Source organism: Saimiri boliviensis, chromosome 3, assembly GCF_048565385.1.
Source record: "Saimiri boliviensis isolate mSaiBol1 chromosome 3, mSaiBol1.pri, whole genome shotgun sequence".
In the NCBI taxonomy this organism is placed as follows: domain Eukaryota; kingdom Metazoa; phylum Chordata; class Mammalia; order Primates; family Cebidae; genus Saimiri; species Saimiri boliviensis.
This window is the reverse complement of record NC_133451.1, coordinates 91,371,368-91,393,754: the sequence shown is the minus strand read 5'-3', so window position 1 is coordinate 91,393,754 and position 22,387 is coordinate 91,371,368. Positions and strand designations below refer to the sequence as shown.

Genomic DNA, 22,387 nt, shown 5'->3' with positions numbered 1-22,387 from the left:
TGGGTAACAGTAGTGGCAACCTCTAGGATCATTGTAGAGATTCCATGAGATGATGTATCCCCAACCCTGAGCACTGAGTGAATGTTGACGTGATAATTAAGGGACCAATAGGTGACCAGTCAGGGGAGTTGCTGCAGGCTTTTGCTTCACTGTCACCTGGGAAATTGTCAGTGTCTGGACCCTTAACTTTCCTTGTTGGGAAAGTGTACCCTGAACTTGTCACCGATGCCAGGCTTCATTTCCTTTGTCCCCCACCAATTGGAGGAGAGTGTATCTCCATGCTTTCCTTTGGCAACTGGAACTGAGGGTTTTCTCATCAGGGCAACTGCCGTGTTCCGCTCCTCCTGGACTGTAATTTCCTCTTGTGTAGCTGCAGCTGTCCACCACATCCATTCCTGGCATGACCTGACCAGTCCTCTCTTTCTGGATAATGATGCCAACATTTCTTTTCTTTTCTTCTTTGAGATGAAGTTTTGCTGTTGTTGGCCAAGCTGGAATGCAATGGCACGATCTTGGCTCACTGCAACTTCCGCCTCCTGGGTTTAAGCGAGTCTCCTGCCTCAGCCTCCTGAGTAGCTGGGATTATAGGCACACACCACCATGCCTGGCTAATTTTTTTGTATTTTTAGTAGAAACGGGATGTCACTGTGTTAGCCAGGTTGGCCTTGAACTCCTAACGCCAGGTGATCCGCTAGCCTTGGCCTGCCAAAGTGCTGGGATTACAGACGTGAGCCACTGCACCTGGCCTGCCAGCATTTTTGTCTTACCTAGGGGATCATTTTGAGGCCACAGACCTACCTGTTTCATTTTTTTTTTAATGGTAGTATGTACAGAACATTACAATTTCCATAAAATCGTGTATATAAATAGGCCTAGAAAACTACCTGAAATATAGCAGCTATCTCATAATTACTAATTGAAATACATTAGTTGAATCTAAAGTAATTTTCTTAGTTTAGAAACAAAATTAGCATCCATCTGGGTCTCTCCACAAAAATTTGTAATGTGTAAAAATAGGCACGTTTAGGAAGTTGCTTAATTTATTAATATATACTTCATTTTGATGGCAATTACAGATTCTCTAATTGAATTTATATTTGCATGATTACAGTTTTTGTGCAAACCATGTTTATGGGCTGCTGAACTCTAAGGAATCTGGCATTTTAAATTATTCTTCACTGTCTGAGAAGTAAAAGTATGTCTAAAAAAATCATTGATGTTATGGTAAAGGAAAGCTGCCTCCCTTTCCTAAGTTAATGCCTTTCAGAGTGTGAGCATTTGTCAAGTGGAATTCTGTCTGATCATTTTTCATTTTCTGAGCTATTATAAGTGCTTTCTCTTCCTTTAACTATCATAAGTGGTTTTTCTTCCCTTAAGATTTCTGGAACAATATTTTGACCGGATTGAGACCAGCTTCTGTCCTACCCACTATTCATTCATTTCTTGATTTCTGATGCATTTCTAAACATAGATAAGTTTCTAATGGTGATGAAGGTGAAACAGAAAGAAAGGAAAGAAGCAAAAGCTGGGTTGGGTCACCATATTGAGGGAAGGATACGCTTGTGGAGGATCCTAGATTGTGATATTGGAGTAAACAGTTAAATTATGGGGTGAGGCCAGGTGAGGTGGCTTATACGTGTGATCCCAGCAGTTTGAGAAGCTGAGGTGGGAGGATTGCTTTAGGCCAGGATTTCAAGACCAGGCTGGGCAAGAAAGTAAGACCCTGTCTGTACAAAAAAGAAAAAAATTAGTCAGTCACAGTGGGGTGTGCCTGTTTTCCCAGCTGCTCTGGATGTGGAGGCAGGAGGATTACTTGAGCCCAGAAGTTCAAGATTGCAGTAAGTTGTGATTGTGCCACTGCACTCTGACCGGGGCAACACAGTGAAACCTTGTCTCGATAATTAGATTAGATTAGCTAGCTAGCTAGAGTAGATAGATAAGAATTCCTTTCCAGTGAGAGACATGTATTGCTGCTTTTGTAATCCATGATATGGAGAGTATAGCAGGGGGTTCATGTGGAGGAGTTGCTGAGACCATGAACCTTGCTAGGGATATTCATCTAACTTCAGGAATACACGTAGGTTGTTGGGAGACACTTCTCCGTGGGTCTGTTGTGCTCTTGCATGTCTTACTGGGTATGTCAAGAACACTCTTTACCTGGGCCATTTCTTATTGTTGTATTTGCAGTGAGCAGCCTCTAGGGATGAACTAACATCTTTTTCTGGGAAAAAATGCTGACTTACTGTCACTCACTGCTTACTATAAAGCACCAGGTTCCCCAAGCATAGGTTCCTCAGCTGGATGGGCAGCTGCCATCTGGGCCCCTCAGCACTGTCTCCACTGGACTGATGCAAACATGACGCTGGTATTGTCTGTATCATGATGTGAATAATAAAGTCCTTTGTCTGTGGCCCAAGAGCCTCACGTCTTCTGCCAGCTTCCATGAAACAGCAACAAGCTAACTTATTACCTTGCTAATAGGGTAAAATCAAATTAAGACCAGATACAGGTGGAGGTTCCTGGAGGGTGCTGCTCTAGAAGGGGCATGGAAGCACCATGTCCCTTTCCCTATACCTTTACCTGTGAATCTCTTCATCTGCATCTATTGTAATTTTTTTTAATGATAAACTAGTAAATGTAAAACAACCAGAATAAAGAAACCAAATGGTTGTGTATTACATAGAAGTTGATACCTAGCCAGTTAAATGCATTCAGATGTGTCCTGTTTAGGAGATAATCACCCGGGCCTCCCCAACAAAGTGTGGTTCAAAGGGTGCTGGTGGGGTGGCTCCTTAGAGCATCTCAGCTCTCATAGACCTGATGAAGACTTTACAGGCATTTCATATCTGTGCCTCTGGCCAGTATATCTCCAGGGAACTGAGAACCAAGGGATACCAAGACGTCTTTACCAACATTGTTGTATCTTGAGTGAGGCAACATGTAAGACTGTGACACATGAGAGTGCTTGATTTTTGAGCATGCAGAGCAACAGCATCCAGTGTTGGTGGCAGGGGCCGGAGAACCCGTGGCATCAGGAGCCTAGACATCCCCACTGGGCACGGCTGTAGCCCAGGCAGAGGCAAGGTGCAAAGGGGGTCAGACATCTGGCCCTGAAAGAGGACGAGACAAGTGGGAAGGTCTAGGCCGAGACAGTGGAGCAGAGTTAAGAAGGAGCGGGAGGAGTCAATCTCAGAAACAGGCTGTCTCTGTTGAAATTGGACTGAGGCAGATGTTTTCTTTTTCTTTTTTTTTTTTTTGAGATGGAGTTTTGCTCTTGTTACCCAGGCTGGAGTGCAATGGCGCGATCTCAGCTCACCGCAACCTCCGCCTCTTGTGTTCAGGCAATTCTCCTGCCTCAGCCTCCTGAGTAGCTGGGATTACAGGCATGCACCACCATGCCCAGTTGATTTTTTTTTTTTGTATTTTTAGTAGAGACGGGGTTTCACCATGTTGACCAGGATGGTCTCGATCTCTTGACCTTGTGATCCACCCGCCTCGGCCTCCCAAAGTGCTGGGATTACAGGCTTGAGCCACCGCGCCCGGCCTTTCTTTTTACCTTTAAGCCCTGTTGGACTTGAAGGGAAGATAATTTCTAAGTTGACTTTTTGATATTTATAGGATGAAATGCTTTCAAGCAGTCAGTTAACCAACCTATTGAAAGTGAGATCACCTCGAAGCTGATTTGGACGATTCAGTTATGCAGTTGATGAAAGTCGAGTAAAAACACTTGTTCAGAACAATTATTTTTGTACCGTTTGTGATAAGAGCTATAAAAGTGTATACTTGTTAGCTGCCACAAGTTTTGGCTCCCCTCCTCATCAAAAGAATAATATATCTACATGGTAATTAGACCTGAAATTAAGATTCTGGATTTAAAGAGGACTCACAGGGCTCAAATGTGAGACAAGATGTGGAAACTCCATTCCTGTTGTTTCCAAAATGAGTCTTACTGACATTGAGTCAAAACTAAATTCTAAATAATATTTGATAATATGTGAATATTATTAACTGTCTGTTGTGATTAATGGAGATCCATGATTACTGCTGGAATCCGGGGATTCAGGGATTGAAAAATGATGGATCAGGAAGTGGATTTTAATGGGGAAGTATCTGTGGGAGAGTGACCTCTTATCCCGGAGGGCTGCCATGTGCAGCTACACAGGCGGTGAACTGTATAACTCCCTGGAATGTGTGTGATGCTCCTTGGAGTTGTGCAGTGTGACAGTGCTGTGTGCACTGAGGGCAGGGGAAACGGCAGTCCTTCAAAGGCTTAAGTAAGTGGCATAGAAAGTGGACAGTCCTTTTAAGTTACATGGCTTCAGACATTTCTGTTAGTGTGATAACTACTGCCTGCGCCTCTCACTCTTTGAAGAGGAACTTGCTGGTGCTGGGAAGCTCCCTACCAAGGGGGAGGGTTCCTCAGCCTGACAAGAACTGCTTATGAGGTGCTTTGCTACCCTGTAGACTGGGCTAAGAAACTTCACACCAGGGCCCACTCTCTAGCTGGTCTCCACTGGGTATAGGGAGACCAAAAGACCTGCAGTTGCTGAACCTCTGTTACCGTACCTATGAAGCCAAGTAAACCATTTGTTCACTTACGTTAATCAAAGAATAAGCTCCATCATTCCTGTTCAAAATAGTTAACTCTTGTTTGTGAATTAAGTCTGGCTATAATTACATTTGACTTTTGAGTCCAGTGTATTTGTCATCCAGATGAAGAGGCTGCCAGCCGCATTTTTTTCCAGCAGTTTTACTTTACTTTGTTTTAATTTTTTTTTTTTTTTTTTTTTTTTTTTTTTTGAGACAGAGTTTCACTCTTGTTACCCAGGCTGGAGTGGTGCAATGGTGCGATCTCGGCTCACCGCAACCTCCGCCTCCTAGGTTCAGGCAATTCTCCTGCCTCAGCCTCCTGAATAGCTGGGATTACAGGCACGTGCCACCATGCCCAGCTAATTTTTTTATTTTTAGTAGAGATGGGGTTTCACCATGTTGACCAGGATGGTCTCGATGTCTCGACCTCGTGATCCACCCGCCTTGGCCTCCCAAAGTGCTGGGATTACAGGCTTGAGCCACCGCGCCCGGCCCACTTTGTTTTAATTTTATATACAAGGTGTTAATTTAAGTGCACAGATTAATAGAGATAATTTTTCTATGTAAAATTATTTTTACAGCATACCTCTGTGAGTAATTTCTCACTGGCTTTGTCATAATACCTCCCGTCTTTCCCCAAAGCTCTACTCTCCCCACTGTGCTGCTGGAGATTTCTCTCGTGGCAGATCTGATTGTGTCATACTCCCCTGCTTTAAATAGTGAAATATTCTAAATTTGGAGAAGATTAAAGCCAGCACCATTACAGGAACCTTCTCTACCTGTTACCTCTGATATTTTCTCATCCATATTCTGTTCCACAGTCTTACCTGTACAGAGCAAGGGAGTAGGCATATTTGATGTTCATTATAAAATATTCAGGCTCCCTAGGTTCAGGAATCCTCCACTGTAAAGCAGTTCACTGTGTATGCAGGCGTCGGCCCTTTTCCCACCACCCTGTGGGAATTGGGACTTGGAGAACTGCCACGTTGTGCCCTTACTTACATTTCTTCACTCGGTAACTTTGCACTTACCTTTGCTTTAAATGGTATTTCTGCCATTTCTGTCTGCCTTCCATCAACGGTATGGTGTCTGCCTTTACAACAAAAGATTGTAAAGAATAAAGAGGTAATGAATATGGAGCTCTCACCTCAGGGCTTGGTAAGAGCCTTGCTGCTACTCTTACAAGACTTGGTTCCAGAATCATATCCCTTGGGTACTCCTTCTTAAACTTCCTCTATCCCTACCCCATCATTTAGGGAGACCCTGTTTAGCAGTTCAGTCCTTATATATTCCTTATAGCTCTTTTTTTGGGGAAATACTTTTAAAATCACAAAGAACACCTAATTCTATAATGATACTGAAAAGAAGGAGTATTTGTGTAATTTTCTTCTGGCCAGTTGAATGGCATCTGCAGAGATGGGGCTGGAAAACGCTTTCAGCTAAAGAGTGCTAGTCTGGCATGTTGTGCTTTTTCAGTTTGAATGGCTCTGGGCAATCTGTTTTTCTGTAGTCTCTCTCTCTTTTTTTTTTTTTTCCATTCAGCACCTTATTTTCCACCTGATGGTCTTTGATTCACAGCAAATTGTTTGTTTTCTAAAGGATAAATCAAAGGTGGGTTTAAATGGTTCAAATACAAGCTGGCTATTAAACTGTGAGTTTTACAAGCTGTCAAATCATATGGGCTGTGTTTTATCTAGCTAGATCCACCATTGGAACCATTCTAAGCCATAGTGAAAAGATAAAAGATATTAGTCAATAAAACCCTTCCTCATGTAGGGATTCATTGTTGGGACAGTACCTCCACAGGGTGTACCATCAGGGCCAGGCTTGCCACCGTGACCCCTCTGATGCTGAGTCAGTTAGAGGACCCATTTCTCACTGGTCTTTGAGTTCCATACAGGATAGGACCTGAAAGGTTTTTATCCAAGCTTTGCCAGGGCCTGGCTTCTGGAAGGCATTTTGTAAATTGTTTTGAACGCATGAATGACTAAATAAGAAAATGTGAGAGTGCTTAGTTAACTGTAAAATTAGCTAAATGTCAAGTAATATTTTTTCCTTTCTATGATGTGGAAAAAGATATGCAGGTGCTGGAGTGGGCAGCTGATGGTGGAGACCGGGGCGGTGGAAAGTGCCTGTTGTAATTGACTTTCTCTTTAACTCTGCTTCTGTCCAGCTCTCTTATCTCTCACCCTGAAAGGCTGTCAAATCAGTCACAGGTCTGGCTGTGGAGAAGTCCTAAGTAGTATAGAGTACCTACTTCTGGATTCATTTCAGTTCCAACCCAAAGGACTTGCCAAAGAATGGGCATCTTTCGTCTCTTCTCTCACTCTGTCCAGTTTGGTTTACAATCGCTTCCATTATCTTCTCCTAATTCTCCCCACCTCTATTCTGTTCTTCATCTGTAGAAATTTACCTGTCACCATTCCAGGTGTTCAGGATGCCATCTTTTCTCACATCCCTCTTTTGTGTTTCTTGGATACTTGCTGGAACCCTTTGTTCAGTCAGTTGGGAACGTATCTTAAAAGAAGGTGGTACATATTATAAAAAATTTAATTTGGGACAAAGCATCTGACAAAGCATTGTTCCTCCTTATATGTGGACTTACAGCAAATGTTTTATAATGGCATGCAAAGTAAACCACATTTGATGGGTTTTATTGAAAATAATACAGTTACCCCAAAAAGAAAAAAAGTACATTTTTATGCATGTCAGTTCACAGTATTTGAAATGGAAATTTTTCTAGAAAATTTTGGAGGTGACAGTCTCAGGAAAGAAAACTTTATATGCTGTAATCCAGACATTGGTCGCAGACAGATTTCCTTGGGTGGCTTATGTTGGGCAAGGCAAAGGCCCGTTGTATCCATCTGCTATAGAGAGAGCATATGGAAGAGCCCTGCCACTCCCTGCCAGTCAAGCCCTGTGATAAATCTTGATACTCCCATGTGTATTTGCCTTCTTGTGCTGTCAGGGTCACTGAAAAAGGTCAGTGCTTTGTGAAATGGAGAGTATGATGTAATTGTAAAAGTTGTTAGTAATTTTTCTTGTGATTGATTACTTTTAAGTATATGAGAATTCTTGGCATGACATACAAAAGAGGATGGGCAGAGTTCCTTTTCCTGTCTGTGATATATTTCATGAAAATGCAGTCCTTGGGGGCAGTGGTTCAGGGTAGTGTAGCCATTGTAACCTAAACCATTCCTTTGTATTTATTTATTGGATTTTCTCAAAGAGTGAGTGCTGATCATTTTAAATTCTGTTTAAAAACAAAATTATTCATCAAATTGGTGAAATAAATGGGGGCCGGATATGATTTTACGGATTTTGAATCCTGAAGAGGATTTGAGATTTGATTACCATCTCTGTGGAATCAAGGCAGACTTCCTATATCACTCAGAACTCTCATAACTTCATCTGCAGTTGTATTATTGGGTGATATAACTGAGCAGGTCATTGCAAACATTGAGAATTATTGAGTTGTTTAGGTGAATCTGTCTTCTTTAAACTGTTGAAAGGTTCATTGATCTGCGGGTGATGGAAAATGTTGTAGTGTAGTTTTAGTGTTTGCATTTAATTTTAACATTACCTTGTGAGAGATTTTTCATGCTGTGCTAATGAGATTACAAGGCCACCCTAAGGCATTTTAGGGTTATGTAAGGAGCCGGTTTTGCTGTTTTATGTTCAGGCCCTTTTTTTTCTGACTGAGCCAGAATCTGGGTAACCTTTTCATCTGTCACTTGGACATGACCTTGCCAGCTCTCGCTTTGCCCTCGTAGTCTAACCAGCGCCCTGGTCTGAGCCTCCGTCCTGCCAAGTGCCCTGGCTTCCTGCTCTCTGCCTCCTGCATTCCCAACTATGGTCCATGCTTTGCCCTGGGCCTGAACGGTCCTTCATGTCTGTCTGATCATGATGCCTCATGCTGTGAATGACCTCTACAACTTCCTGCTGCTTTTGGTACAGCCTCAAGTCCTCCTTGTCTGTACTTTCCCCTTTAGGGCCCACCTGCAGGCTTACTCCCTTCTTCTCTTCCTTTGCTTCCATTCCAGTCCTCCTCCTCCTCCCCAGTCAGGTTAATCCTTGGAATGTTCTGTCATACCACCCAGGACTTTTCCTTCAGAGCACGCATTGTAATTAGGTGAGGTCATTGTTGCATATTTGGGTAGTTATTTGATTGTCTGTATCTTGCGCTAGGTAGTCAATATCCAGAGGGGAGTAGATGTCCTTTTAATGCAGCATTGATGGATTGATGGTAGCACCCACACTCAGGGCAAAGTTTTCAAAGTGCTCCATAGGTCCTGGTTTTCTGTGACAGTGCTGGTATACACCTGAAGTCCCTGTGTAATTTATTAATAGTGTCCTCTTTCTCTTTCAAAGTTACTCTCATTTTGAATGACAGCATATATGATGATCCCTTCTAAAGCCCAGTGATGTGGAGTCATTCAGGTAAAAGATTTTATTGTCATACTCCCAGAATGAGAGAGCCTGGTTGCAGGGTCTGGGTGGGGGTTTGGGGGATGGGGGTGGGAGTCAGAGGGGAGCTGCTGCTGAATTTTGATTTTGGCTGAAGATAATTTATCTTCTTGAAACTCTGGCAGCATATACAGATTGCCTGTTTTTAACATTTTGAGAGGTAAGAACGTTCTCTGTGCACCTGGGATTTTGGAATGTGATAGCAGGAGGCACCAAGACTGTTACGGAAATGGAAAATGAACACAGAGTGGCAGAGGGTAGGTACTTCTGCCAGTCAGAGGCAGACAAACTTTCGATTGGAAGGGGTCAAGGACACTGTTGCATTGTGTTTGGCCAAACAAAATGCATTCCATGGGAGAGCTGCTCTCCGGTCTGCGTGTAGCCAAGGCCCAGTGAGAGGCACACAGATCTGCGCGTCCATTTCTCTACTGATCTGTAGACTCAAAGAAGGTAGTGTACGCAGTGCCAGGGGAATCTTGTTGAATTAAAAACAGTGAAAACCTAAAAAGTGGCCTAAGATCTTGGATTCTAAGGCCTATTATGGCCGAGTCCCCAGGGACAGTTTCCTCCTTTCTGACTTACAGCAGATGCTCGCCTGCCTCAGGAAAGGCTCTGAAGAATCCAGGAGAACATGCTTTGCAAGGCACTTTCAAATTGCTGGGTCCCTTCAGGGGGAACGGGCTTTTTAAAACACTAGTCTGAAGATAATTTTTATCAGATTCTATAGCCTGAGGTCTTAAAACAGAACAACAATAAAAAGCCCCTCTCCGGCCTGGCTTCTGTGTAGCAGTTGGACGGGACCTTGAAGTGGCGGCTTCCTTCATGTTGGCCCTGCAGGGTCAGGCATCTAAGATTCTGGAGGCCCAGGCAGTCTGGAGGGATGCCAGAAAACAAAACAAATGCCAAAAGAAAAATGAGAGGTGGGAGTGCTGTGTTTGCCTGTGTGTGAGCGTGCTCAGGTGCACCCACCCGGAGTCAGGGATGCAACACATACCGTGAAGGCTACATGCTTCCCAGATACTGGGGTGAACTTGATGAGAGTCTGGTGATGGACTCAGTGACGTGGAATTGTCTTCCTTACTTTCCTGCCGCTTCTCAGTGTCAATGTTGTGTGTAGAGGGTACCCTCCCTGCTTGCTGTGGACCTTAGTGCCACCAGAGCATTAGAATGTGGGAGATGCACAGGCCTCGTGGACATTTTGCCAGTCGAGCGATTCAGCAAAGTAATTGCAAGCTTTTTCTAATTGTTAAATATCTACAACAGGCTGAATTTGAATTGGCTGAAAAGAAAGGTGAAACGAGGTCATCAGAATTACATGATTTTTTTTTTCAAGTTCTGGCATCTTGCGTTCTTTGCCAACCAGAAGTATTCCAGTGGAACTGTGATAATGCGTTTCATCTATCACTGAGCCTTCCAGATGGCAGTTTCTCAGCCACTGAGCAAAGGAAAGGGTGTTGAGATTTATGAGTAAGTTGATGCCCTTCGTTCATACTTGCCAGTGAACTCTCATTTGCTTTTTGTGCTAAACACCAGTGGCAAGTTATCCTCAAATCCTTAGCTCTACAGGACCCTTAAGCCAGCAGGCCTTGTTTCAAAGGAAGGAGGGCTTCAATTCTGAGTAATAAATGACTGTCTAAATAGAGCCCTTCACAACTTTCTCAGGGAACTTTTTGTGATCTGAGTGGACTCTAAGTTCCTTGAGGACAGGGGGACTCCCTTCTCCTGGGTAGCCTCCGTGCACAGGAAGCGTGGCGTTGGATTTGTGGGCCCCTCCCTTTCTAGTTATGTGCAGAGTCTCTTGGGTTGAGAGAATCCCTCCCTTTCTTAAGGCATCTTCATTCAATCGAGGGATGTTTAGGGAATACGCATGCCTCGGATAACAATACCAGATGGATTAAGATGATTCTTGTGCTTTGAGAACTCTCAGTCCAATGGAGGAAAAACATGTAAATAAATACATACCTAAAAGAGACGAGTGTATATGCCTAAGGATGGGGTAATCCGGGAATGTTTCAGAGGAGGTGGTGCTGCTGTGTGTGTTGGAGGTGGGTAGGGGTTTGCTGAGCAGGACGTGTGCTGTGCTGGTTTCTCCATCAAGCCTCTAGCTGTAGCAGCTGCAGTGCGTTTCCTTTGATGCCTCCTCTGCTTTGCCTTTGTCCTGTTCCTGTTCACTTTGAGCACCCTTGCAGCCTATCCTGGGCATAACCCTCCAGGAACTCTGATGCTGTAGATACTCAGGGGTTACCACTTAATCCCCGTTTGTTAGTTTTGTTCCCCAACGCGAGTGTAAACTCAGAACAGGGCCCAGCTCCAGCCACAGCAAATGCAGTCAGTGCATATGTCAAGATTTAGGGGAAGCTTTTGGGTTGATTAGTCGAGTATTTTCATAGATTATTATTGCCTGGTTATGTAAGTATGATGACACAGTTTAGCAATGACACAAATATAAGCAGTGTCTGACTAAAAAAAAAAATTTAAGGGGAGGCATAAGTTTGTGGTCAGCAGCAAATAGCCCATTTGATGTTCATTCATTTATTCTTCTATTTATTCACTCACTAAGTCTGCTCCTTTGTGAATAGCAGCAGTCTTTCTTTTCGTTGGTGTTTTTTGAATGCTGCATTTTTACTTCCCTGGGGATTTTCTTTAAACCTGATAAATTGTTTTGATAAATCACTTGGTTACCAGCTTTGAGCTAATTCTTTTCTGTTAAGTACCTCTAGAGTGGCTGACCATAAACCATTTGAGAAATCACCGCATTTTATTAATGACTTTTGAGATTTAGCAGCAACTTAAATTAATAATAATGGAGTGTGCTTTGGATAGAAGACCAGAAGACAGTGCTTCATTCTGCAAACCAGGGCAGAGATGAGAACGTTTGCAGTAGGAGAACACAATTTATCAGCATTTTAGGCTAGTGTGTCAATTAATATAAGTATGGGCAATAGTGGTAGGCAGTGTTGTAAGTGCTGTTTGTATGTATCAGCTCATTTAATCCTCCCAGTAACCCGCTAAGATGTCTGTACTATTATTCTTCACATTGTCAGATGAGGACATTGAGTCACAGAGGGGGGTTGTGTGACTTGCCTACGATCTTGCTTGTGTGCTCAGAAATACTCAGTCTCTTTGAGACTGAAGATACTCTGGTTATGTGTAATACACAGTACAACTCAAAGACTGAAACAGTTCAGAAACAAATTGTAATATCCGTTCTTTGCCACTTTAGAGTAATTATGCTTATTAATTGTTTCTGTTACAGGATAATATATGTATGTGTTTGTGAGTGTTTTTTCTTTTTAATTGTGGTAAAATATACATAAATAAATATTATGGCTATTTAAAAACAAGTAACTTTATGCTTTGATAAGCTAAGATACATTCAAAGCATTCCCATTTCCAAAGCAAAGCATTTTCAGTTGAAGATTATACATATTGCCTTTTGCCAGTGATGCTTGTGAGAATGTCTGTTAGAGAAATATTAATTTATCCATAATATTAACTTAGCATGCCTTCTCTCTGCAATGGGCAGTGTATCATAGGACAATGTATAATGCAGCTCAGTTTTGATATCTTAGCAAGTTGAGTAGTATGTTCTGTTTTAGTTGTTTTAAAGGCTGGGGTTGCAGATACCTATGCTTAGAAGGACCAGGCAGAAAACAAGCCATTGAGGGTACTGGGAATGCAATAGGGAGTGATGGGGAGTGTGGTAAAGGGATCAGCCATGCTTCTGCCCTGCCTGACAGGGAGCTGCTTTCCATTAACTGATGATCGACTCAGGAATCAGTACCTGTGTTTCCAGATCTAACCATTTTCCAGGAGAGGCTGAAACTTCATATTTTAAAAAGGAGAATTTGTCAACTGTAACAATTTGGAAGAAAATTCAAATGAAAACAAATGCATACAAGACAGTGTGGTGGGCCCCACATTACAGAGGAAAGTAGGGGACTTGGAAGGTACAGGAGTCGATCTTTAGACACTCCTGTTGTGATGTTGAACGTGTGCTTGCTTTTAGTTCCTGTTAACATTTTGATTCACTGTATCTAGACATGTCCTTCAAAAGTTGCAAGTAAGTTAATTATATTTCTGTGTTTAAAAAATGGCCCCACAAACACTATTCTAGATGCTGGAAAAAAAAAAGCCTTATACCTTATTATGGAGACTTCTGATGAGTCCTTTCAAATAGTGAACAATCACTCGCTGTATTTATGTTTGTACTTTTGTATTTAAAATGGGGAACACTGTTAGATACTGCATACTGCTTGAGTTAAGGAGGTCGTTAAGCAGGAATGCTTTGGATTACTCAGACTATTATTGCACTGCTGTTTGTTGTAATGGAATTTGACCTGTCAGGGGAGCTGTAGAGGCCTGGATGAGTGCTGAGTCCTTAATATTGCTATCTAAATTCTAGGCATGTTGCCTGTAACTTCAGTTTCAAAAAATCTATGCCAATCTGTTCTTTTATAACCTAGTGCTGTTGCTTCCCCCCAACCCTTGTTTTATATTTAATCATTCTCTTTGGCTCACAACAGCAGTCCAGTCCAAAGATTTACTTTTTCTGTTTTCAACCCCATCATTATTTTTGTGTAAAAAGTATGTTTTGAGTTACAGCAATTCATGGAGATCAAGCTTCCACTCTGTAGGGAGAAGAGAGATGTCATTTACTACAGAGTTTATACGGACAAATGTTCTCCTGCATGCTGTGTTTCCTCTGAAATCCGGGGGGTTTATTTGCGTTTATACTTAAAGAAAAATGACCATATTTGGCTGACTCTAAGTCAAGATAATATAGGCCCAAAGTTTTTCTTTGAGGAGTTGGGGAGTAAGGGGAATAGGAACATTTGGAAGAAATAGTTTTTGTTTTTCCCTGTTTTATTCAGTGGGCATTTTATTCACAGATCATTTGATGCATTGCATTTACTCGTATTATTCTAGTTTCTTTTGCGTTTTTTTTTTTTTTCTTTTGAAACAGTTTCAGACTTGCAGGAAAATGGCAAGAATACTAAAATCAGAGCTCCTATAAACCTTCACTGATAAACTCCCTTGAGATTTCTCCAGCTATCCCAGTCATGTCCTTTATAGCGAAAGAATCCAGCTCAGGATCACTCACACCCAGCTGTCGTTCGTGTCTTTCCAGTCGCCTTCAGTCTGGAAGAGTTCTTCATTCTTCCCTCATCTTCCATGACACTGACATTTTAAATTACAGGCCAACTGATATGTAGAATGTCCTTCCTTTTCTGAGACGATGTTCTCTGTTCTTCCTTGAAAACCTCACTAGTGTTACCTGCCATGAGGAGAGGTAGGCGCTCTGCCCCCCCACCCCAAGCTGGTGGCTCTCTCTCACAACGCTTCATTAATCAAGTACCCATTTTTGGAACACTGATGATATTCATTTATTCTTTTAGCCAAATACTTTTTGATGCCTATTTTGTGCCAAGTGGGATACATTTCAGAAAAAAGCAGACAAAAAAAAAAAAATCCCTGCTCTCATGAAGCTTATATTTGAGTGGCGGGTAACAGATAACCAACGAGAAAAATAAGTAAAACAGCAAGTATCTTAGATGGTGATAAATGCTAAAGAGGATCAAATCAGGCAGGAAAAGGGACGGGCAGGTTCTTGATAACAGGGCCAGGGAAGGCCTCCCACACTGGTGATCGTGGAGCAGGAACCCCCAGGAAGGGAAGGAACAGGCCAGGGCGGCTAGCTGCAGGAAAGCGCTCTCGCTCTCAGCAGAGGGAGCATGTAGAGCACAAAGGCTCCCCTGTGCCAGCCAGGTGGGCCTGGGGTGGGGAGGGGGCGGCCTAGTGGCTGGAGCCAAGCAGGAGGGCAGAGGAGAGTGGTAGGAAATGAGTCAGAAAGGTAGAGCAGGGAGGTTATTCTAGGCTTGTTGCCATTGAGGGAGATGAGAAACTCTTGGGGAATTTTGAGCAGAGTAAGCTACATGATCTGACTTATTCCTTAAAGATCCCTTTATTATATACAGAATAAGCAGTTTGTAGGGATGGTGTTAAGGGTAGAGGCAGAGAGACCAATTTAAGACCAATTACACGAGGTTATGATAAGCCCTTTGTGTATCTGTCCTGTTAACACATAAAGGGAATTCAGTGATCCTCAACCTTTAGAACACAGAAGACGCACCTGGGCTGTTTGTGAGTGATGGAGATTTCTTCACCGGGAAACCAGCATTCATTAGATCTCACCTGTATTGTCAACAGCCAGCCACAGATGATTCTCATGTGGATGGTCCTTGAACCACATGCTGATGTTGATAAATACAGTAACAAGTGAGGAATGAGTGAATAATTGGTTTATGGAAAATCCTTTAGAGATACTTAGTTATGAAGTGTTTCCACTCATTGCCTTATTTCTTATAAACATAGTACTCAACTTCAAAATATGTGGTAGTATAAATTTTCTCTTAAAACTTATCTGGCACAGAAAGATCTAATAGGCAACGTGATTTTCTTTTCAAGAGAAGATGTATATTTGATGAAGTAAACATAATACTCTGACATACTGTTTTCTTGCTTTTAAACATGTTTTCAGAAGGAATGATAAATGCTACTAATAGGGTTCATTCATAAAGAAGCTATTAAATGTATTCAAGAGGAAATTGGTTTCAAGGAGTAGGTTGGATGAAGCCATTAAAGATAGATAATACCAAATGAGTAGTATTTTAGAGTGGACCACATCTGGCTTGACATTTCACTGCACCAGTGTTTCACAGGAAAAAACGGGTTTGGCCCTCTGGCCCTGGAAGTATGTAAAGGGCAAAACATTAACAGGCTTTTGTTTCTTCTCCTTGGTGAAGTAACTTCAATCTTGCATGACTAATCTTGGGTTGAACATGAAAACAAGTCTTGCCTTTATTAACTGGGTAAAGTCTCGGTCAGTTTCATGGGCTTTGGAGCTAAAGTGGCTCTAAATTCTGCTCAGAACTCAGCGTGACTCTGGGCAACTCAAAACACCTTCGTTTCCTCATAGGAGGGAAATCATACATGCTTCACAAGCTCACCGTAAGGACTGAGAGTTAACCCGTTATGCCTGAGGTTGCAATTTGTTTGAATTTTTGCAATCAGACCTTGGCGATGACCTTGAGAAGTAGGATATAAGTAACTCCCTAGTGTTCCAATAATGGAATACTAGGCATAAATAGCTACTGCCCATAAGGCACTTACAAAGGTGTTAGAGTATTATAAGCACTCAACAATTATTAGCTTTTTCTCCTCTACCCCCTCCTATAATTGTTGTTATTATGTTTCAGTGCTTTCAAATCATATTTTGCCTTCTGGAATCCTACAAATTTCCAATGATTTTTTGGGGGGGGATTGGTTAAATCTAAAAATATGTTCATTAATGCCTCTCTGTACAGGAGGAATCTAAAGTCTTAAGTGTAGTGTTAGTCCTGTGTATTTATGATCAGCAGTTTCTGGAAGTAGGCTGACATCACTTAATGTAACATTGACTTTCTTTCCCCTATCAAAGAGAGATGCTCAGACTGGCTTTGGGAATTAATGAATAAGTTAATGTTTGTGGCTCTACCCTATTAATTACTAATTAATGTAAGTTACTACTCTTAGAGTTCTCCAAGTACTATTGTCACACTGATTCTCTGAACTAGGGACAGGGGCACTGACTGAGAAGACTTTTTCTTATGTAGTGTGGGGAAGCAGTGTTTTGTAAAACATTTGCTCTTGCTTTTACAACATGAGTATCATACCCTGTATCTAAAATGTTATATCTCCTCTACCAAAAAACAAAAACAAAAACAAAAACAAAAAAAACCACAGAAAAACCCAACCTATATTTAATCAAATAACTTCTTATGGAACTTTTAGTAATGTTACTTATGTTGACGAGTATTTCTTTTTTCCTCTGGGAAACCATTATTTTTCATTCTTTATCTCCTCATCATTCCGCAGCACTTACATCTGTACCTGGCAATAATGTTCTAAAAGCTCTCATAACAGTTCTATGAAGGCATAATGTGGTAGAGGCAGTCTCTAGCTGTGTGTGTGTGTGTGTGTGTGTGTGTGTGTGTGTGTGTGTGTGTGTGTAATTTAAAGGTTTGTATTTAAGTTCTGTGTTTCTAGAGGTAAAATTTGGATCTTCTGCCCCTGGGACTTTTGTCTGTAAAACAGTGATAGTAGTACCTTCTATTTGGGTTTTTGTATGGCTTTGGAATAAAATATGTGTCAAATACCAGGCATGAATGCCAGCAGAAGTGGCTGATTGTGACTAATGATATGATTTTATTACCTTTTTCAATATGATTCAATTTGGTAATGTAATTAGAATGAATTTCATAGTTTCATATAAAGCAAAAAAGAAGATATTTTATAGGGTTCTAATATCAAGCGTATTTCCACCTGACATAGGCTTACCTTAAATAACTAATTTCCAAACTTACTCTGGGAGAACACCTCTTCGGCCAATGGATAAAATTAAACCTTTCAAAGTATGTGAATACAGAGGGAACGTGGAATTTATATATGTATGTGTGCATGTGTTGTTTTCAAATAAAGTAATTCACTCTAGTGAATTACAGTGAATTTTAAATTTCCCAGTTTTGTATTAATGTTGAAAGCAACCAAAGGAGTAAGGGATGGGTTTGTATCCCAAAAAGGCTGCAGGCCTGAGCTAAAACTGTTTCCTATGCTCTTCTAAAGGCAATGTTTATTTAATCTCAAGAGTCCTTTGTTCTCATGATTACAAAGTTAAAATTTAATTCTTCACATTGTAGACCTGAAAGGATTAGCTACACTTGTGATTGATCTGTAAAGAGTTTTATAATCTTTGGAACTATGGCTTTTGAGGAACAAAATAATTTAAGCTATAATTTTGAAGTGGGACAGAGGATATTATTACAGGTTTATTCATAGGATTCTCATCTTTTGATTGGACTCTGTAATTAAATACCTACTTGTCAGCAGGGAGAGGGTGTGGAGGAATTATGATTCTCCTGCTTTAATCGCTGTTGATTTCTTATTGATACTTTGAAGTGGTGTCCAGCTGTCTTCTCCAACTTTGAGATGCTTTGATGAAACAATAGAAACTTGTTAATCACATAACCAGGTTCTTTCCATGCAGTTCCCTTGGGAGAGGTCTATTTTAAGTTAGATAAGTTTGACATCCAGTCTGTACAGCATTTATTCACGAGTTCTGATAACAGGTCAAGTAGTTTAACCTCTTACACATACGACTGAGGGAATTAAAACCTTTCCTTTCCACCACCACTACCCTCCCTTTCCCTAAAAAAGGAAAGGAATTTTAAAAAGGAAAAATGTAGAAAGAAGTAAAATGGTGTTTATCCTTTTTCTGTTAAAATTTCACAGTTTAGACAATTTACAAATCTGTTTTTTATTACAGAATGGTGAATCTCTTTTGTCTTTGCTCAGTCTCTTTCCTCTTTGTCCACCAATTTTCTAATTTTGTTAAATTCTGCTGATCACACTCCTTCCTGCAGACACATTTTCTTCTGTCCCACTGCTCATTTTCAGAGCTCCCAAAAGTTCAGCAGCCCCTCTTTTCTACACTTTGCGCTTTCTCTCGTGGAATCTCTTCCATGCTCATGACCTGCTGAGTCTCAAAGTTTAACTCCAGAGCTGACTGACCTCATTTTTAAGCCTCAGACTGACTGTCCTACCTGACATGTCCAGCTGAATGTTTTAAAAGTCATGTCAGATCCATCAGTTTAGAACTGAACTCATGTTCTTTCACAAATGCTGGTTGCTTTGACTTTTCCGCTAAGCACAACTCTTACTCCATTTGCTTGAAACCCTCCAGAGAACCCTTAGACATTGCTGATGGGAACGAAAATCAACCACTATGGAAAGATGTTTTTGTGGACTCCCCAAAAAGTTAAAGAATTACCATATGACTCATCAGTTTTACTCTCAGGTATACATGTCCAAAAGAATTGAAAACATTTGTTCAAAAAAAAAATGTGTGCATGAGACTGGATGCTGTGGTTTACACGTGTAATCATCCCGGCACTTTGGGAATTTGAGGTGTGGATCACTTGAGGTCAGGAGCTCGAGACCAGGCTGACTAACATGGTGAAACCCTCATCTCTACAAAAGATACAGAAATGAGGTGGGGCACATTAGCTCACCCTGTAATCCCAGCACTTTGAGAGGCCAAGTTGGGTGGATCACCTGAGGTCAGGAGTTTAAGACCAGCCTGGCCAACATGGTGAAACCCCGTCACTACTAAAAATACAAAAATTAGCTGGGCTTGGTGGCTGGTTCCTGTATTCCCAGTTGCTTGGGAGGCTGAGGCAGGATAATTGCTTGAACCCGGGAGGTGGAGGTTGAGTGAGCCAAGATCACGCCAGTGCACTCCAGCCTTGGGGGACAAGAGCAAGACTTCATCTAAAAAAAAGAAAAAGAAAAGGAAAAAACAGAAATTAGCTGGGTCTAGTAGTGGGCACCAGCTACTTGGGAGGCAGAGGCACAAGAATTGTCTGAACCTGGGAGGCAGAGATTGCAGTGAGCCAAGATTGTGCCACTGCATTCCAGCCTGGGTGACAGAGTGAGACTGTCTCAAAAAAAGAAAATGTGTATAATGTCATATTCATAATAGCCCCAAAGTAGAAAGAGCTCAGATAACTGTCCCTGATGAATGGGTAAACAAAATGTGGTATGCCCATACAATGGAACAGAAAGGAATGAAATAATGATACGTGCTGCAACATGGATGAACATGGAAAACATTGTGCTAAGTGACAGGTGTGCACAAAAGGCTGCATATTGTATGATTCTATTTATATGAAATGTCCAGAATAGACAAAGTCATAGAGACAGAAAGCAGATTAATTGTTGCCAGGGGCTGCGGGAGTTGGAATTGAGGTTTCCTTTTGGGATAGGAAAATGTTCTACAATCAGATAGTAGTGCTGGCTGCACTATACTGTGAAGGTACTAAAAGCCACTGAAGTGTGCACTTTAAAATGGTGACTATATTTGTTCCCGAGGGTGGCTGTAACAAAGTTCCACAGACTGGGTGGCATAAACCACAGAAGTGTGTCGCCTCACAGTTCTGGAGGCTGCAGCTCTGAGACGAAGGTGTCACACGGTTAGTTCCTACAGAGGGTTGTAGGGAGAATCAGCTCCGTGGCTCTCCCCAGCTTATAGTGGTTTGCTGGCCATCGTTCACATTCCTTGGTGTGTAGACCTGTCACCTGACCTCTGTTTTCATCTTCACATGGTGGTCTTCTGTGTACATGTCTGTGTCCAAGTTTCATCTTTTTATAAGGACACAGTCATGCTGGATTAGGATCTACCCTGAGCGACCTCTTAATTAAGTATGCCTGCAATGACTCTATTTCCAAATAAAGTCACATTTTGAGGTGCTGGTAGTGACTTCAACATATAAATTTTTGGGATATGCTGTTCAACCCAAACAGTGACTTTTATGTTGTGTAAATTTTACTTTAATTAAAAATATATATATAGACAACCCCTCCAGGGACTTCTAAGTGCTCTCAAGCACCACACCAGCAAAGTACCCAATGTGGTCTGACCCCTACCTACCTCATCATCCTTTTTACTCTCCTCTCACTCTGTGCTGCTTTTTCTGTGCCAGCCACACTCCCTCTGATTGCAGGGCCTGTGCCTACAGCCTGCTTCTTCCTCTCCTTCCATTGATGGAGGTCTAATCGCAACACTAATGCTACTTCCATGGAGAGCGCTCACATGACTTCCTGGCATAAGACAGCGCCTGTTTTATGCAGCACCTTTGTTCTCTCATCGTCGACTGCTGTGTGACAAAGCACTCCTAAACACCGTGGTGTCAAACAGCAAACACTCTGTTATGCTCATGGGTTCTGCAGGTCAGGAATCCAGACGGCCTAGTGAAGAAGGCTTGTCTCTGCCCCATAATGGGAAAATGTGAACAGCTGGAGGCCAGAATCATAAGGGAGCTTCCTCGAGCGTGTATGTCTCGTGTCTGGACTGGGATGACTCCAAGACCAGCCTTAGCTGGGACTGTTGACCCTGGCTCCTACTGTAGTTCCTTCATGTGGCTTAGACTTCCTTACGGCTCAGTGGCCTCTGGATGGTCCTTCTCAGAGGGTTCCAAGAATGAGCTAAAGAAGCTGCATGGCCTCCTATGACCTAGCTTTGAAGTTACATAGCATCATTTCCACCATGTTCTGTTGGTTGAAGCTGTCATAAGGCTGCCAATATTCATGAGTCGGGGGACATAGACCTTACCTCTCAGTGGGAGGAGTTTCAGAATTTGCAGCCATGTTTAAAAACTGACCAAATCCTCTATGCTACATCTGAGTATGTGTCCCCCAGAATTCCTGTGTTGAAACCTGGTACTCAGTGCAGTAATATGAGGCTTTTAGGAGGTGATTAGGTCCTAAAGGTGAAATTGGATTAGTGTCCTTATAACCAAGGCTGAGGAAGCTTATATGCCTCTTCCAACATGTCAGGATGCAATGAGAAGGCGCTAAGAAGCAGAGATGAGCCCTCACCAGACCCTGAATCGGCTGGAGCATTGATTGTGGACCTTCCCACCTCCAGAACTGTGAGAAATATATTTCTGTTGTTTATAAGTTACCCAGTTTATGGTGTTTTTATTATAGCAGCCTGAACAGATTGACACTCGTTAATCTGTGTTCCTTCACAGTGCTCTTTTGCAATCACTCACTCCTTTGCATCATTATTTGATTGACTTCTGCCTTTTTAAATAGGCAGTAAGCTTATTTTGCTCACTGCAGTATTCCCAGCAGCTAGCACAGTAGCTGGCACATAGATGGTTTGTAAGACTTTGAAATGAAAGTTGATTGGGAAGAATTAGAAAAGGTAGAGCAAGGAAAGCCATTTGCTTATATCATAAACATCACAAGCTTGTGCAGCTGATCCAAGCATGATCAACAGCAAATATGCCCAATGGCCCGTGAGTTTATTGTTTCATGCTCATGATCTCAGTTTAGCAATAAATCTGAGGCTGCCTTGTGAATGTTGATACTGCACGAGATGTTGGAGAGCTGTCACCCAAGAGAAAATCATGTTGACACCTGCAATAAAACACAGCAACAGAAGTATAAGCAAAGCCAAATGTTTCCTGAGTGAATTTCCCAAAAGACAATAGGCAGAATAAAAAATTTAAGGTTTAAATAGGCCAATAGTAATAGAGTCTGCGTGTGTCCTCACGGATTTTTATGCTTGTTGGGTGAAGAAGGTCGGGGGAGGTAGTAAGAGATACGATTTTTGATTTTTAACAGACTGACTTTATCAGAGCTTTAGGGAGCTGATCATATTTATTTCATACTCCCTGTAGAATTTGGAAAAAGATTCTCTCTCCCATCTCCTTGGCTACCCATTTTT

General features: G+C 41.8%; 1 protein-coding gene across 4 annotated transcripts in view; it reads left to right on the top strand.

Moving 5' to 3' along the window:
• TSPAN5 (tetraspanin 5) overlaps positions 1-22,387 on the top strand; it is a 191,488-nt gene that overhangs the window by 17,719 nt on the left and 151,382 nt on the right. Inside the window, exon 1 of one of the 4 annotated variants that reach the window (XM_074396484.1) lies at positions 9,130-21,584. The exons of 2 other annotated variants lie outside the window; for them this stretch is intronic. In XM_074396484.1, the coding sequence (XP_074252585.1) occupies positions 21,483-21,584 (102 nt within the window). In that variant the 5' untranslated portion in view covers positions 9,130-21,482. Of the gene's footprint in view, positions 1-9,129; positions 21,585-22,387 lie in introns of those variants that run through there. One more of the 4 variants, XM_074396483.1, reaches the window with a different exon arrangement.